Below are 19,353 nucleotides of genomic sequence, written 5' to 3' on the forward strand. Positions count from 1 at the left end.
GGCAGAAAGTGATTCTGCCTTTGCGACCAGTGCAGATCTTGTCCATTTTAGAAATTTAGCAGGCTGAAGGTTAAAAATCAGTCGGCCCTTTCCGGGGAAGAGGCCTTTCATCTGAGGAACCATCTTGCTGGATCTTAAGACTGTTCATGGTTTTCTGTGCATGAGATATTTCCAACTCGAAAAGAGGAATTTAAACTTAACTGTTTGAGTGACCTATTCATTTTCATGTTTCAGGACCCACATGTAGATATGTATCGAGTGAATGATATACAGACAAAGCTAGGTATAGATAGGGGCGGTCTTATTGCTCTGGGGTTGCTGATTGGTTGTGACTTTGTACCGAAAGGTGTACCAGGGATAGGAATAGCAAATGCTGTAAGGCTGTTACAGTCACTGCAGGGCCAGGATGTTCTTATAAGGTAAGTTATGGATTAGCTGTATTTGATGCTGCATACGTCCAAAATGGTAAGAAACATGTACAGCCAGGCACAGGTACAATGTTATAAACTAAGAACTCCAGCATCTGGTCGTTTGAGCACAATTTTGAAACTGACCAATGGTAAGCCTGCTTTCTTAGATTGGATTCAAAACTGGGTTTTATAACAGCAGATCCAGGACTAAATACTGTAAGTGTACTTATATAAGCACAGCTAAATTTTAGCACAAATGCCTTAAATTGAGTAGTTTTGACTTAATAGCATGTACTTGTGCTAATACTTGTATTAGCACAGTATTAGCAGCGCTAAAATAACCAATTGGTGGTATCTGAAACAACAATTTTGGATGAAATACGGAATGGCCCGAACGTGACCGTTGTATCAAACAGTTCTGCCTGGGACTATATATACATGTTTTTTTTTTCTTTAAAAAATATTACTTAAAAAGTTTGCATATGTATTAAGCCTTTTTATACGCCCGTTTGAAAAACGGGACGTATTATGGGAACGCCCCTGGCGGGCGGATGGGCGGTTGGGCGGGCGGGCGGGCGGCGTCCACAGACCTTGTCCGGAGCATATCTTCTACATGCATGGAGGGATTTTGATGAAACTTGGCACAGTTGTTCACCATCATGAGACGGAGTGTCATGCGCAAGAACCAGGTCCCTAGGTCTAAGGTCAAGGTCACACTTAGAGGTCAAAGGTCAAATTCAAGAATGACTTTGTCCGGAGCATATCTTCTTCATGTATGGAGGGATTTTGATGAAAGTTGGCACAATTGTTCATCATCATGAGACGGAGTGTCATGCGCAAAAACCAGGTCCCTAGGTCTAAGGTCAAGGTCACACTTAGAGGTCAAGGATACAAGAATGAAAAATTCAAGAATGACTTTGTCCGGAGCATATCTTCTTCATGCATGGAATGATTTTGATGTAGCTTGGCACAGTTGTTCACCATAATGAGAGGGAGTGTCGTGCGCAAGAACCAGGTTCCTAGGTCTAAGGTCAAGGTCACACTTAGAGGTCAAAGGATACAAGAATGAAAACTTTGTCCGGAGCATATCTTCTTCATGCATGAAAGGACTTTGATGTAGCTTGGCAAAATTGTTCACATCATGAGACGGAGTGTCATGCGCAAGAACCAGGTCCCTAGGGGTAAGGTCAAGGTCACACTTAGAGGTCAAAGGATACAAGAATGAAAACTTTGTCCGGAGCATTTCTTCTTCATGCATTGAGGGATTTTGATACAACTTGGCACAAATGTTCACAGCATGAGACGGAGTGTCATGCGCAAGAACCAGGTCCCTCGGTCTAAGGTCAAGGTCACACTTAAAGGTCAAAGGTCAGATACAAGAATGACTTTGTCTGGAGCATTTCTTCTTCATGCATGTAGGGATTTTGATGCAACTTGGCACAATTGTACACCCATCATGAGACGGAGTGTCATGCACTGGTCCCTTCTTTAAAATTACTTCCCTTTGCTGTTACTATAAATAGCTTATATTGTAACTTTTTCATTACAAGTCGTAGGAAAAATCGAGACCACTTTTCTGTAGAAACAACATGCATGTTACATCCAATTCTGAGGTGTATTTTGAGCTATCTCTACCTGGTAAGGATTTTTGTGTGGACTTGTAATTTTTTTTTTTTCGATTTTTTTTTTTTTTTTTTTTTTTTCTCTTTAAAGATTAACTTCCTTAGTTGTTACTATAAATAACTTACGTTGTAACTTTTTTATAATTGACCGTAGGGAAAAACCAAGACCACTTTTCTGTGGTACAACATTGATATTACTTTCAAATTTTGGGTGTATTTTAAGGTATCTCTACCTGGTAAGGATTTTTTTTGTGGACTTAGAAAAATAAAAGAATTACAATAATTTCTAAAAAAAACAACATTGTAAACAACTAGAAAATTAAAATTCCATTTGCAAATACAGGTGCTAGTGTAAACAAATTTGCTGTGACGGGCGTATATTGTGACATTCTGCACCCTTGTTTAAAAAAATGAAAAGCAATATATATATAATATGCCATATATAATGATCTCTTTTCTTTCTTTTCTTACTGTGGAAAAAAGTTTGTAGTAAATAAGTATTAAAATAGACCAGGCACGCATAGGTGTACAGTATGACATGAAATCTACATTCGTTTAGATCCGTGTCAATCTGTATACTGTAAATTTGTACTTGTATACAGTGCAGAATGGTGATAATTGTTTGTTTTCAAATTCACGATTGGTTTTCAAAGCAGTAAAATGTTATGGTGACACATCAGACAAACTGGCGATCTACTCCAAAGGTGTTATACAGGATGTTAACAGACAATGACGAAGATTAAAATATGCAACTTAATTTACAAAAGTAGATGACTTTCGCACTAATGTTTGAACAGGTTTATTTATTCTATTCAAAACTTTCTGCAGAATATTAGTTAGGAATGCAGTTAATGTCTTATTTACACAATAATTATGTATTTCTCCGTGTTCTATTGCATTGTAATTATGGTATTTTCAATTCGATAAATGTAACTTTTTTTTTAAAGAAAGCCCTTCATTTCAGTCTAATATTAGCGCTAGACATGAATTAGCACATGCCCGATCCTTCTAATAGCGCAAAAATTAGTACTCTGCTATAATAATTAATACACTTACAGTACCATTAGATGCTTTTCCAACTGAGCTGACATCAATTTAATAAGCTGTGACCAAATGGTTAAACATGTCATATATTGTGACATTTGTTTTCAAATGATACAGTGTTGGGTAGAAAGATTGCAGCATACTTGCAGAGAACATACAGAAACTGTCCAAGGTTTGGCACCAAATGTCAGGGAGGAGAAAATTATGCAGTCATAATGGCGTCATTCAGGATTCATTGTCATGCCAACTGAGCCACTGGGCTTTTCCAACAACTTTTTATACAGCTTGAAAAGCCTGTCTAATTGAGAAAAACAAATTGTTTCAAATCAGCTATTGGAGTATGGGAGTTTGATAATTCTGAAGTAAACTAAGACATTACTGTGGGGTAAAATAAGTTAAAAACATTTGAAGTTTGACTTTATATTTGCCAGTAAACACAACAGTTGTGATTTATTTCAGGCTACAGTCTTGGAGTACAATGTCTGAGAGAGATTGTGTGGACCAGGCAGAAATTCTAGCTAGAAGAAAGGCTATACAGCTTCCAGATTTTCCACAAATAAAGGTATTTGCACTAGAATCTTTATTTCCTTGATACACATTTTTGTACGTTTAAGCGCATCATATTCCCAAAATAATTCTGAATATAGTCATTGATGATGCGAATGAACTCTCAACTAAATTTCAGAAACATGAATTTTCGAACCAAGTGTAGTTATGTTAGCACTGGTTTTCGCATCAGTATGTATTGGTAAAATGGAAAATGTACTTCAACCAAAGTTCAATTATCAGATACTGTTCAGGGTTTGTATATATTGTAAACCTGTCTATATTACATAAGAAAGTAGACTGCTTAGAAAGTTTTACAGTTTGAAACACTTCAAGATTACTTGATACAGTTAACCATTCAACAATATGACTCCAGAAATATGTTTTCTATGGTTTGGGCTGCATGGTCTTTAGGAGGCAGGAAGTTCCTGCTTAAGCCCTGCTGTAACAAACAGGACTGGCTTTTTATGGAAAACATTAATCATAAAATGAAGCCCCAGCTGTGTTAGCATATTAACATGTGTTGGAGTAACTGCAAAAATAATTGATATTGGTTGGGGACTAATTTTGGTTGATTTTGTGGTTGTGTTAATCCATGAATTAAATCACAAAGAACAAGTTAAGTTCCCATCCATTTTATGTTCAAAATTTGAAATCCACAAATCCATATCCCCATTATAGCCATTTTGGTCAAAACCACAAAAGTTTGTTCCCACAAAATTAAATGATTTTACAGTATTTACATTTATTTCTCTTTTCCATTTAAAAACATTAAATAATCCCCAGTGTAACAGGAATGGTCATGATGATCTGCAGTTGGGGTTGCTGTGTACATCAGATTGAAGAGCACACAATGTCTTGTGATGAGGTCAAAGGTTTGAATTTTTTAACAGTGAGTGATGATTGACCATAGTTAATATGCCCAAGGTCATTTGCCCTGCATCTCTTACTATGTTGAGAAGATGTCAGTTAGTTGTGGAGAACAGGTTGATACTAGTTAATAACACTAAATTTGCAGTAGCTTAAATGTTGTTGAATAGCCACATTAACCCCCACCCCCAACAAAAAACAAAACAAAACAAAAGATGTACAGAAATTTGTCAAACAGGAATATTTGTAAGTATTTTTTTATGAGATCTGCTATGATTGTCTGATAATTACTTTTCCTAGCAACAAACTATTTTTCATTAATTTGAGATTTGAATGTTACAGGTGATTGATGAATTTCTGGTTGCCAAGGATCGATGCCCATCAAGATTACCAGAATGGAAGAGACCTGTGCCTGCAAAACTACAGGTAGTTTCATTGTTTACTTAGTGATATGTTATATAATAACCATGATAATTCTTTTTAAGAATAGGATGCATAGTATAAGTGCACCTGAGCACATAGTTCCTTGTGGGGTAAGAATTATATCAGGTGATTGATACATGACCTTTATGGCCCTCTTGTTTTTGCTGGTCATATCATATTCTGACTAAATATGTGTGACTGTTATTAGGAGTTAAATGGTAATGTTTCTTTTGAAATTTAACTTTCTTTCTTGAAAACTTAGAATGGATAAAAATTAATAGGATGAGTGGCAGTTATTTTATGAACTAACTTTTGATTAACCTTCACCCTGCTAAATTTCTAAAATGGACTGGTCTATCATTCATTTTGGGCAGTACCATATTATAATTAAAAGAGGTGTTCATTGAAAATGTAAAACTGAATAGCGAACAGCGAAGACTATGATCATCCTTGCAGGCTGATCTTGGTTGGTCAACAAGGCAGAATTACTTGCGGCAAGCAGGATAAAGGTTCACTGATTTAAACATTTCAGGAGTTTGCCCTGATCAAGCTAGAATGGCCTGTAGAGTATACTATGGAGAAGGTGCTACCACTGATCACATTATGGGACATGCAGGATCTCAGCCATTCTAAAAATCCATCAGTACATCAACATCTGAAACCTCACAGGTATGGTACTGTCTATCATGTGTGTTCTATACGTGATTTTTGGCCTGTTTGATTTACCAGAATGTTAATTAAAAAAAGTTCTCATGCCAAATTTGGAGTTTTTGTCAGCTTCCTGGATATCTGACCAGCCTTCATGAATTGAATGTTTGTTGGGTTTAAAGTCATAGTGACGTAATCAAGGTCATAAAGCAACTGTGGTCTTCATCATCGACTTCGTGTGACATGAACTGTTGGCTTTACTTAAGATTAGCAGGTCTAGAAGGAAAACTGAGGTTGCTGCCTGATCATTGAAGGTTAGCTTGTACCCAAGATGTATATAATATTTGAAATGGCAGGTTTTCTAAATTGTAACTCCATGATGTTTCTCGCAATTTTTGGTACCTTTAGAAGGGATTTAGAATTAACTATGTCCATTTATTATATGCCTATATATATTCTGTAAAAAATCTGCTTGTTTTTCACAAATATGAACAGGCAGAAAAAAATTCCGTATTGTACCTTTTGTATTGTATGCTGCCGGACTACTTTCATTAATATGCATGGCCTGACACTGTTCTATACATACCACACACAAAAACTTCACTTAGTCCCATTTTAATATCGATAAACATTGAAGATTTCGTTCAAGAACAAAACAAACAAAAAGGTAGAGGTATATTATAAAAGGGTCATTATAACAGTAGCTAGGTCTGGGATTTTGTATTTGGCTCTCATGGATTTGCTTGCACGCGTCGTGAGATCTGATCTGGCAAAAATCCACTTGAGCCAAATACAGCATCCCAGATCGAGCTACTGTTACAATAACCCTATTGTAATATATATATATTATAACATGTATTGTAGGATTGTGAAGACAAGAATCAGGCAAGGGGAACCATGCTATGAAGTAGAATGGATAAAACCAGGTACAGTATTTACAATAACTCAGTTTATTAATCTTTACACTGCTAAATTTCTAAAATGGACTTGCCCATCATTCAATTTGGGCAGTACTGCTTATTATTCAAAGGGGTGTTCACTGAAACTTCACTGATTGAATAGCAGCCAGTGCAGACTATGATCAGCCTGTACAGATGTGCAGCTGATTTTGGTCTGCACTGGTTGCAAAGACAGAATCACTTGCTGCTGGCAGGCTAAAGGTTAATATGAACCTGTTTGCTTTATACTGTAAATGCAGAAATTTTCGCGATGGTTTAATTTTCGTTGTATTCACAAAGCCCTACATCTCATGAAAATTAATCCTCGCGTACATATTCACCATTAGTTTAATTCAAATTCAAATAGGATACCATTTTTACAATTTCGTGAATAATAAACCTCGCAAACATACTCAAAAATTCAAATTCACAGAATTTTGACCCAGCGAAAATATGTGCTTTTACAGAAAACCAATTTTGTGAAAACTGGATTTGTTATGCCTTTGCTCTTGTTTGATTTTCTAACAGTTACACTCTGTGTAAGTAAAGGACAGCTTCCTAACATGGTTGAGAAAGAATGATTTTATGTTGTTGGTAAAATTACTGTATGGAGAAGCAAAGAGAGAAGTTCAACAGAATTATTTCTGCTTCTAAACTAATTGTTTTTTACCCAAATACAGTGGAATTTTACTGTTTAACTAGAATCATTACTTGACAGATAAAAAGGAATAATACAATTTACAATGATAGGTTAGTAGACAGAACAAAGATCAGTTGTAAACAGAGTAATTTACTATTTACTGTTTGAGCCTCTGTTAAAAATCTGTAACAGGATTTTCATGAATTGCGGCATTATTTTTCAAGATCTAGATATCAACTATACATCTTTCTAATCTAATGATCACTGAAGGTGGTAGCAGGGTTTTTTTGTTTTTTTTTCATATTTAAATTATCTTCAATATTGTCAATTTAATGGCATAAAAAAAAATTTCCCCATTTTTAGCTCATCTGATTTTTTGAAAAAAAATGATGAGTTATTGTCATCACTTGAGCGGTTGTCGGCGTCGGCGTTGCTGGTTAAGTTTTATGTTTAGGTCAGCTTTTCTCCTAAACTATCAAAGCTATTGCTTTGAAACTTGGAATACTTGTTCACCATCATAAGCTGACCCTGTATTGCAAGAAACATAACTCCGTCTTGCTTTTTGCAAGATTTATGGCCCTTTTGTACTTAGAAATATAGATTTTTGGTTAAGTTTTTATGTTTAGGTCAACTTTCTCCTAAACTATCAAGCTAATTGCTTTGAAACTTGGAATACTTGTTCACCATCATAAGCAGACCCTGTACATCAAGAAACCATAACTCCATCTTACTTTTGCAAGAATTATTGCCTTTTGGACTTAGAAATCAGTTTTCTTGGTTAAGTTTTATGTTATAGTGTCAGCTTTTATCCTAAACTATCAAAGCTATTCCTTTAAAACTTGCAACACTTGTTCACCATCATAAGCTGACCCTGTACAGCAAGAAACATAACTCCATCCTGCTTTTTGCAAGATTTATGGCCCCTTTTGGACTTAGAAAATATCAGATTTCTTGGTTAAGTTTTATGTTTAGGTCAACTTTTTCTCTTAAACTATCGAAGCTATTGCTTTAAAACTTGCAACTCTTGTTCACCATCATAAGCTGACCCTGTACAGCAAGCAACATAACTCCATCCTGCTTTTTGCAATAATTATTGCCCTTTTTGGACTTAGAAAAATCATTTTCTTGGTTGAATATTATGTTTAAGTCAACTTTTCTCATAAACTATCAAAGCTATTGCTTTAAAACTTGCAACAGTTTTTCACCATCATAAGTGGACACTGTACATCAAGAAACATTACTCTATCCTGCTTTTTGCAAGAGTGATGGCCCTTTTTAGACTTAGAAAATCATGGGTAAGACAATATTTCTATTATACAAAAAAAATCAGATGAGCGTCAGCACCCGCAAGGTGGTGCTCTTGTTTCTTGTAAAATCAGACTAAATTACAAAGTCAAAAAAAAAATATTTTTAGAAAAATTTCCAGCTGTTTGCATGGAAATGTTTTTGTTTTAGTTAAATAAACTATCCTGAAAGTTTTTTTTAACAACTGATTCTGAAGTTTTGGTATCAAAAATAGCTAAAATTTGCAATCAGATATACACTCCCATCAAAATGTTTTTTTCTGACGATATAGTCAAAATAATCAAGATACTTTGAAAATTTGAAAAGTTTATCTTACTACATTTTGAGTTCATAAGAGTGATGTATAGTATCAGTGGTATAGTTTATTATTATTAAGAGAGATCAGGAAGAAAGCTTTGTTACAGAAAGGTGGTTCATACTCTGGGCAAAAACTTCTCAGAATCAATTTGACACTCAGATTCTGTCAAGTTTTAATTCCAGTCAAATAAGACGAGTATTTGATCAATCCATTTTGTATGAGTGTTTAGTAAGCTCGATTAGCGTTTATGGTTTGAATAGCGTTAAACAGTGTTTTCATATTATAGCGTTTGTGACTTGAAAATTTTGTGTCTCTGGTATATGGTCTGGTTGTATGTTAACTTCAACAAGTGCAGTGGTTGTCTCTCGGCTGCTTTGATTCTCCAATACTTACCTTAGTCAGGGCTATTTTCATGGCAGAGCCTGGTAAGGTATTTCAATGCGGCCGTTTTTTTACCTCCATTGGTTTTATTGTTTTTTGGTAATTTTACATGCATGATATTGTATAATGTAACTACTTGAATCCAAGTAAGTATTAAAACTAGTCATTTCTTACGAATTTTTGTTGTTTTTCTCCAGGCTACTACATGTACTATTATATAAGTGAATCATAAAATGATTAGTTTACTTTAGTAACCTATCAAAAAATATTTTTCCAAATTACTTCATATTCTGACTTTGTGATGTGATATATATATATGTGTTATATAATTACATATTTATGCGTGTGAAAATAAGTATCTATACCTTCTACTTCACGAGCATGTCCTCCTATCTTTATTTCAGTGACAGACACAGTGTATGACGGGTCCTTTTACATTACTATAGAAGCACAAGATCTGTTTTCAAAGTGTTACCCTGACGTTGTTAAAGCTTTCATTACACAGTCTGCAGAAACAAAGAAAAAGCCGAAAGGTTTGAACTGTGATTTCATTTTATAACAGAGACTCCTTTTCAATAGCAACATGTTTTAGATTTCATTTATTTATTAGCCATTCTATAAGTGCATTATGGTTAGGTTTCTACAGTTCGTATAAAAACCACTCAAATAGATTGTCATATATTCAATCCACAGTTTGCACAGTATTATATTGTAAAGTGCTTATATTCAGTGTGTTCTTTTAAAAGTCCTTAAAAATGTCTAAAGGTCCTGAAAAGTATTACAATTTATTCCAGACTGTAAGAAGTGCTTAAAAGTCCTTGGAATATGTTAAAAAGTCCTTAAATTGACTAAACATTTGTAATTTTCATTAACTGCATAAAAAAACAATGAAAAGACATATATGGTAAATCTGGTGACTGTATATATTCAGTGGCCGAAAAATGTTACTCATGTGTTGGTTGAATTAACAGTGGGACAAAAACACTGGTTCCTAGGTTGCCTATTCTTCACTGCATGAAGTGAAGACATAGTTTAGATGTTGGCAGTAAATTTGGAACTGACTGTTTTATTCACAAAATAAACATAATTTATCTTTACCACTCATGGCCAACCTACAACAGTATATTTCTCGCCTCCGAAACACTGTTTTGAAAGATGAGATTTCATGGAAGTGGCACACTGCTCATGATAGTATTCATAAAAATATATATAAAAAATGTCCTGGAAAATAAAAAAAAAGGTCCTTACATTGTATCTAGATTTTAGTTTGGTTAGTCTGTATGAACCTTATATTCACTTTTACCGCATCCCTAAAATCAAGTGGGCCTCTGGGGTTGAGTGGTTAAGGTCGCTGACTTTGAACCGCTAGCCTGTCATCCTTGTGAGATCGAAAACTTACTTGGGATGTAGAATTCTTCATGTGAGGAAGCCATAAAGTTGGCTTATGAAAGGTCAGTGGCTCTTCCCAGGTGACGGCCCATGATTGGATAATGCCTGTAGGGTCACTTTGAAATCTTCTACACCATCAAAAGCTTGAAAAGTCGCCATATGACCTGTCTTTTTATCATTATGACCTAAAACCCTACCAAAAACAAACAAAGATGCTTTCATCATTGGAGAAGAGTTGATAAACTGTCTTGTATAATCACTCAGTGATGATTGTAAATATATTTATTTCAAAATATGTTAATTAAAAACATACATGATTTATGTAGACGTTTTAATCAAGAAAGGTATTAATTAAGGGACTTATAGTTAAGAGCCCTTTTTGATAATAGATGTAATTTCCAGAGTGTGCTCACCTTCATCAGGTTAGCATTTCTTTAGTTTTTCAGTCATTTTCAGCTAGTCTGATTTTTGAAAAAAAGGGTCTACAGGGTTTTGTCATCACTTGATTGTCAGCATTAGCATTAAAGAAGATTTTACTTTGTGTCCGCTCTGATATAAGCCTTCGGGCGAATATTGCCCTGCTTGGCAGAGCTCTTGTTGCAAAATGAGATGCACTTAAAGACATGTGTTGGCACCTGCAGGCAGTGCTCTTGTGCAGTATTTTCTAATACTTTTCATCCAATTTCAGCAAAGAAAAAGAAGAAGAAGGCAGAAGCACCACCCATTGAGCCGCCATCATTGGATAACCTGTCATTCCAGTTTGAAAAAGTAAATCTTGGCAAAGTTGCATCCCAGCTACAGGAATCTGTGAAAGATCTACATCCGTCTTTCTCGGAATATGACGAGACAGCCTTAACTACTAAAGCCAAGCAACCAAGGCATTTAACACTTAGTCCAAATTCCAAAAAATCTGGTACCAAAGGTGAAAATTCTGAGATTAGGAAACCAGTTGCCATTCCCATCTCACAACCAGAAGAAACGGTTACAAAGTCAGGGAGAGGCACTGAAGAGAGTTCTGTTGTGCCGCTTAGTCAGCGGGTAAAGCTGAGACTGCAAAATAAACATCATGGTAATAACAAAGAAAACCAGGATAAAAAAGACAAAATGAGTAAAATGGTTCTAAATGACCAGAAATTCAATGTTTTAAAAAGTCCTGGTGCTGACTTAAGCAGTATGGGTTCTTTACTTGAGGATATTCAAAATCTTTCACTAAAAGAAGCAGAAAACTTCAGACACAAGAGTAAAGAAAAAACAACCTCGCCATCTCTCTCAAAGTTAAGGTGTGAAAGTTCACGACATGTGGTTTCAATGAAACAGACTACTTCTATGAATGTATCGACAAGGAAGATGAGTACTATGAAAGAAATTCAGAAAATGTCAAGTCCATTGACTGAAGTGATCTGCAGTCCAATGACGTATATGAAACATCAGGGAGCTTTAGGTGATAGTTTTGAAATTCAGAGAAGCCCATACTACATAGAGAACCCTTTTGCTGCTGCCAAGTTAAAGACTGAAAAAACTATAGACATTTCTAGTCCTGGGTTTTTCTCAAGACCCGATCCAAAAACTGCACCTGAAGAAATAGATAAAAGATGTGCTGCAGAAAGACTAATAGAAAAAATAGAAAGTGGTATAAGTCAGGTTGGAACTGATGATAGAGTTTCTACCAATCATGTCATGTCGTCTCAGAAGAAAACTGTCCCAAAAAGTGTTCCTGGTGGTGAAGAACTTACTGTAGATTCCTTAATGTCAATTTTGAATAATTCTAGTTCAGGAAAATTGTCAGGCACTCCTCAACAGTTAGGTAAGGAGAAAATTTCCTCACAGGCCAACCAAACAACAGCCAACCAATCTGTTTTGGGGCTGGAAACCAGTCTTGGGCAGTTTGGTGATTTTCAGATCCAGCATTCATTGCTGAATAGTTTGTGTTCCAGTCTTGTTCAAGCTTTGACACCTAAAGGAGTTTCAATGACAAGAGATGAATATGACAAACTTTTGAACACTCTGAACGAGATAGATTCAGATGAGGATGACAATTTAGATGAAAATAGTATGAATGAAAATAATGTGCTCCAAGATGAAGTTGTGTGTAATATAGATTTTTCTGAATTGGAAAAAGCATCTACAAGTTTTAAGAACTTGAATCAAAAGCTGTTGTTGAGACCTATTCAGATTGATGATGAGGATGTGATGTCCAAGTTATCAAAATCAGCTAGAAAGAAATTAAGGAGAAGAGAAAGGAAGAGAGAGCAAGAATTGGAAAATTTGGCGCAGTTGCAAAACATGTCTCATTGCAAAGGAAAGACAAAAAGTTCAGGATCAGGACAGCAAACACATAGGGACTCTGTGAAAACTAACTGTTCAGAGAAAATAGTAAATGATGGATTTAAGAAGACAGATAAGAGAAAAAAAGTAAATGAAAATAGTGTTCACAACTTACTACATACCACAAAGTCTGCAGGAAAAGCAAACTCAAAAATGAGGTGTTCTACTAAAACAAATGTCAGTAAAACAGAGAATTCACCTTGTGCAAATACAGTTGAAAGCAAACTGTCAAGACCTGAAGAAATGAAAGAAAACAACGATCAATCTGAAGTTATAGTTGAAAGTGACCCAAAATTAAAAAAGAAAAGAAAGAAGAAAAAGGTCAAGAAAGCATCATCTGTGATAGATATTTCTGCAGACAATAGTATTTTAGAGGTTGGATCTTGTGCAGAATATTTGAAGAAAGCTTTAGAGAATAACCAAAAAAAGTTGTCAGAAAACAGAATAACAAAAGCCTCTCCATTCATGGATGTCTCTGCAGATGATACTCTGTTAGAATTAGAAGGACTTTCATGTAAAGTTACAGGAGAGGAATTAGATTCTGATTTAGAAACCAAACTTAAAAAGAAAAAAAGGATTTCAAAAGAGAAAATGTGTAAGGAATATGGAGCAAATATGGCCAAAGCAATACAGATAGAGCCAGTTCTTTCCATTAACAATATGGTGACAGATGAATTGGGGGATGTTAAATCTGAAAATTCTCATGTTTGTGAATGTGGAGAAAAGGGTAAAGCAGAAAGTGAGGAAAATAAAGTTACAGTTAAAGCCATTGAAGTTGATGAAGTTGTAGAAATTAAGTTGGAGGAAGACAGAAATGAAGAGTTTCTTGTGGAAAAAATATGCAGTGATGCTTTGAATATGCAGAGTACTGAGGAGTCAGCTCTCTCTAATGCAAAAACGAGAGAGATTCTCAATGAAGATGCAAGGGTAATTAAACTTCAGGAAAACAATAGCGCAGCTAACTTCCCAGTCAGGGAACTGGAACATTCTGAAAAAGCAAGAGAATCATCTAATTGTGATTCAGATATGAAAAAAGTATCTGAAACTAAACATGAAAGTGGAAAAACTGTTCATGGTCTTGTTGATACCGCATTTGATATAGATAAAGCAGACACATCAGATGAAGGTTTAAAGAATGAAAAGGACAACGCTGAAATCAATTGTGTTTGTAATACAATTGAGAATGATAGCAGTATATGTCTAGATAATGAAAAGAATTTAGTGCCTGAAGTTGTTTGTTCGGCTAAAGACAAAGATGAAGAAAGTGAAAATGGAGAAGTTGCAAAAGTTCTTGAAACATTGAATACATATCATATGGAGCCAAGTGATAGAGATGTTGAAGTGCTTGATAAAAATACCTCCCATGTGTTTGAAAAAGATGTACTGGATAAGATTAGTCTTGATACATTGGTGCTAAATGTTGAAGATGATGCAAGTGATACAGTTAGAAGTGGTGAAGATGATGCAAATGGTATTGTCAAAAGTGATGAAGATTGTGAAAAAATTTTCAGTGGTATGGTTGATAATACTGAAAGTAGAAGAGAAAAAGTAGAAAATGGTAAGACTGTATGTGAGTTTAGTGGACAGAGCTTGAAAATTGGCGTTGAAAATATTTCAAAAAAAATGTTAGATACAGTTAGATCGAATGCTTCAGATAATGATTCTTATATGCTGGATGTAACAAATGGTGTGGATACTTGTACAGACAACATAGTAGAAGAAAATGGTGAATACATTACGAAATTTCAAAGTATAGTGAATGGTAAAGTGAGGGTTGATAATTTAGATTCATCTGAAGAGAATATGGAAAAATGTAGTTTAAATGGAAATGGTTATCTTGAAAATTCTAATGAAAATGGTACAGAAATTTGTAAGAGTGAAAAGACTAATGTTGATGAAGCTTGGAGAGATAATGTTATGAAGCCAGAAGTGTTTCAGAGTCCAGCATGTCTTGCCGACAGGTTAAAACTTAAACTTAGAAAAACTTCGACCAAGAATGTGCTAGATGCTTTTACCAATGGAAAATGAGTTGTTAATATGTGTAATGTGCAGTATTACCTCCCCTTTTATACTTTTTATAGATCATCTCATTTTTGTAGAGTAGTGTATTTTCACTATTTTGTATGCATTTACTTAAATGTTTGAGAAAACAGAAAGATTCATAATTTTTCATTATCGAAATTTCTGTCATTTGAACTTTGAAATTTTTAAGCATAATGCCAAGTTATTGCTTAGAGATGCTTCTTGGTAAATATTTGTAGTGCTTCAGGATAATATATTTTCTTACATGAAGCCTTATATAGATTTTTGATTGACAGTTTGTGCTATTAACAGGTTAATAGTTCAACTCTTAATTTTTTGGGGCTTAAAGTAAAAGCTTGAAGAAAAACATTAAGATTTTGTTCTTATGTCATGTAACACTTAGTGAATGGCTTGTCAGTCAGTATATAAAACTTTTATCCTATGTCCTTCAAACAGCTGGCAATAGTTTTGACTGTTGACCAGCAAGCCATTCAGTTAGTGTATAATGGTTATAGGTACATTATGCTGTGAATTGTTTGTTGCATGACTGTTGCTTGAATGTCGAAAAAGTGTTGGTACCAGTTGTGAAAAAGTGTTTGTCAGAAATCTAAAGTGATAATAGTGTTGGAAAAGGTAGACAAATTATCATGAGGTGAAAGAAGAAAGTGTCGTAACTCTTCAGTGTTGAGGATAAAATATATACTTGATTAGAGTTATTAAGAAAAAGGGTTAGTGCAGCATGTGCAAACTAGTTTAATAGTTTAATCAAAATTAAAACTTTCTTATGTCATTGTATAATTTTTTTTAAAGTTATTTAACAAATTGTTTTCATGATCAAACCTGCTCGATTATCGAAGTTTTTGCTCCTGAAACTTCTGATTTCCAAAAAGAGAACTGTTTTTGGTTTTGAATACTATTTAACTTGTGGATTTACATTAGATTCATCATGACACTTAAAATATGTTGCTGCATGAATTGTCTTAAGACTTTAAACCTATAAACATGACTATGTATTAGGTATTGCTTGTGCCAAACAAGCATGCGTTTTCACAACTGATCATATTTAGGATACATACCACACTAGTTACAATATTTTTAGATTCCACTCATTGTATATTTTGTTTATTTTTCCTTGTTGAATAGTTGTCTTTTTCTGTTGAGCAGATTTGTATGAAATTCTTTACCTCCAGCTTGCCACTTTCTATTTAATGTTGTTTCTTTTTTGTGTGTGTGTTTTTTTGTAGTTTTTTTAGTCAGTACAAGGTAGTATGGTTACGTAGTGTTAGGATCTTGGTCCATTTAATATGTGTATTATAGTAAAAGCCTTTATCTTGAGACCTGTTGTCTACATGTTAAAACTTTGAGTATGATCAGATAAATTTAATTTAAGAAAGGTCAGCAAGACATGTAAAATTGTAACAGCTTTATTTTGAACCTATCATCATTCAGATCTATCAGAAGAGATGTATGTCAGCATATTTTTAATCGTATGAGAACTATTTTGTTGTATAATAATATGAAAGATACTGTAGTTCTTCATGAGTTGTGATTCGCAGAAATTCTTACTTTACCAGACCATATTTTCATATTGGCAAAATTAATCGGAGTGCATTTGGAGAGAAATTTTTAAAATGTGCCAGATTTTATTGTGAAAGGGTCACAATCACGTATTTATGTCTACACATTAAATAGCATAGATCAAAAGTACAGGGTTGAAAGTCTTGTAATGGATTTCATTTTGGTGCTGAAGTACGATTTGCAATATTATACATGTAGATACTTTTCTATACAGCTCACTTGTTATCATCTTCACTGTATGTACTTTTCTTGTTCAAATCAGGTTCCTCTTATGTTAAATGTTGTGCATGTCTACACATATAAGAAAGGTTGCTAGTTCATACTTCAACAGGCACAAGTGTCTGTAGAATTTTATTTTATTTAAGCATTCAAGGTGTCTAAATTCACAACATGCATTTTGATATCTCCTTGTTAAAAGGTATATGTTCTATTGCTGTAGGTTCATGGCTCCTAGCTGCCAAATTTGCACATGCTCAGTGTGTGGTTACCAGTTTAACTCTTACCCTGCCTAATTTTAAAATGGACTTGTCCACCAAAACAGCGAAAACAGTGCAGATCATGATCTACACTGGTCGCAAAGGCAGAATCAATCGTGTCCAGCATGATAAGGGTTAATATTAATTTCTTTTGTATTCACGTTGAAAAATATTGACTGTCCTTCATAAATGTGGAGATTTTACCATGTGTATTTTTTTGCCACAAAATCCTTAGGGAGCCATGAATCAATAGGAAGAAGGCATATAACTGCATAAATATGGAGAAAATTAATACCTTAGTAGGGAGAAATATGAATGAATTCTTTGGTATAAGTAACATTTCACTATTTCTGTCTTCAGTAAACTTGTACATGTATAAACCATTCCTTGAATTTTGTTAAATCGTTGATTGATGGTTGCTTAAGTATGTGCATATAACAGACCTCATTATTTTTATAGACAGTTTCCCTCAGGTAGGAGTTATCACTATTAGCTGTAATTTTTTTCATCAAGTTTCGCCTGTGGGGGTATTTTTAGACACTAGACATATTTTAAAATTTAGGTCATTTCGTGTGAAAGAGGAATGTAGATGAAACTCAGAAATTTCAGTTTTACACAGCAATTTTGTAGTTATTCTAAAAAGAAATAAAGGTCAAGAATGCATTGTCCTTTAAGACAGGAAAACTTGATAGGTCCCTATAAAATAAATAAAGTTTAGAATCCAAGATATAGTATCGAGCATAACACTGGGCAGCCATGGCCGAATTGTCTTACTTTCACCAAAAATGGTACATTTTTGTTATTTAACATTTTTATTACACTCCTTTGTAGAAATGGGGTATATTGTTTTGCTCATTGTTGGTTGGTTGATTGGTAGACCATTTGGTTTCCGATCAGTAACTAGAGAATGTTTGGTAGCTCAATGCTCAAACTTCATGGGATGAGTACCTGTGGACAGTAGATGACCCCTGTTGTTTTGTGGGGGAGAAGTCCAAGGACTGGAAATGGACGATTGCCTGTGGTCACTGGATGATCAGTAATGTTTAAGCGCTCAGTAGGTCAAGGGTCAAAGTCGCAGTAACCTTAAGACTGAAAACAGTTTCTGCTAAATAACTAAAGAACGCTTTGGCCTACAGTCATCAAGGTTCATAGGATGATTGCCTGTCAGTATCTGACCCCTTTCGTTTTGGCGGTCAAAAGTCAAAGACACGGTGACCTATACACTGAAAACAATTTTCACTCGGTAACTAGAGAATGAGTTGACCTACAGTCATCAAATTTTATATGGCGATTGCCTGTAGTCAGTAAATGACTTTCTTGTTTTGGGGTCAAAGGTCAAGGTCACATTGACCTTTGTACTGGAAACAGTGTCTGGTAAAAAATTAAACAGTTTGGCTGTCAAAATTAGGATTCTTGCCTGTCGGCTGTAAACATCCCCTTTATATTTATCGGGTCATTTGGCCAAAGGTCGAACATTCAAAATTTCATACATACCTACCTCCAACGCCAACAGGCAATCATAGGGGGCGTATGTGTTTTACAAACAGCTCTTGTTCATGTGTACGTTATGCATTTCACTTTACTAGTATTCATTGTTCTATATCAGGATATACGAGTAATAGATTTGGGAAGCCACCTCAGTTTTCAAACAATTCTGTTCACATTGTAACTGATTTGTTGCAGTTCTTGTGCCAAGGAGCAAGTTTTTCATTTCTGTTTATGATACAGTGTTGTTTATAATAAAATCACAAAATACAAGTTGTTTTATTGTTGTTGTTTTTTAAACTGTTTGATACTGCAAGATTTATAATGATCTGCATCTGGCTGTTAAAGGAAGTCCAGAAACATTAAAAATCCTTTATATTATCAGATAATCAATCATCGTTTTTGTGGCTTCATCAATATGCAAATGATACCATAAAACAAATAACATTCCACTTTATTTGAAATAAACACAGTCATATTCCTTCAAAATAAATGCTTTTTGTCAAAACTACAAAATTTGATTCCAACAAAAATGATTTGAAAAAGTACATTTGTAACTGTTACTAATCAGATACTGCATATGTACCCAGCCACATGGAGATCATCTATAGTACAGATATGAACCAATATCTGACTTACTATGGTAACAATCATTGAGCAAGCAACATGTTCTGACTGCAACACTAATACATTCTAGAACACTGTTAAATGAAGACCACTTTGGGGAGATTATCATGTTCTGTTCTCAAAAATCGGATATATTCTTGATTGATTTATTTTCATTTTATTCAGCTTATAAGTCTTAAATTAAATATAATTGTATCTCACAAAAAAAAACTTTAAAAAAGCAAACTTTTAGCCTCATAAAAGTATCTGATTTTACAGCAAAGGAATATATTTTTTAAAAGCTCCTTTTATGAATTACCGGAACCAAGACACTGAAAAAATCTATA

General features: G+C 34.5%; 1 protein-coding gene across 1 annotated transcript in view; it reads left to right on the top strand.

Moving 5' to 3' along the window:
- LOC123536104 (uncharacterized) overlaps window positions 1–18,676 on the top strand; it is a 39,340-nt gene extending 20,664 nt beyond the window's left edge. Inside the window, exons 6-12 of the mRNA XM_045318926.2 lie at window positions 235–419; window positions 3,536–3,638; window positions 4,835–4,918; window positions 5,448–5,584; window positions 6,428–6,489; window positions 9,530–9,658; window positions 11,203–18,676. Coding sequence (XP_045174861.2) covers window positions 235–419; window positions 3,536–3,638; window positions 4,835–4,918; window positions 5,448–5,584; window positions 6,428–6,489; window positions 9,530–9,658; window positions 11,203–14,867 — 4,365 coding nt within the window. The 3' untranslated portion in view covers window positions 14,868–18,676. The remainder of the gene's footprint in view (window positions 1–234; window positions 420–3,535; window positions 3,639–4,834; window positions 4,919–5,447; window positions 5,585–6,427; window positions 6,490–9,529; window positions 9,659–11,202) is intronic.
- The last annotated feature ends 677 nt before the right edge of the window (window positions 18,677–19,353 follow it).

Source organism: Mercenaria mercenaria, chromosome 17 (assembly GCF_021730395.1).
Source record: "Mercenaria mercenaria strain notata chromosome 17, MADL_Memer_1, whole genome shotgun sequence".
Classification (NCBI taxonomy): domain Eukaryota; kingdom Metazoa; phylum Mollusca; class Bivalvia; order Venerida; family Veneridae; genus Mercenaria; species Mercenaria mercenaria.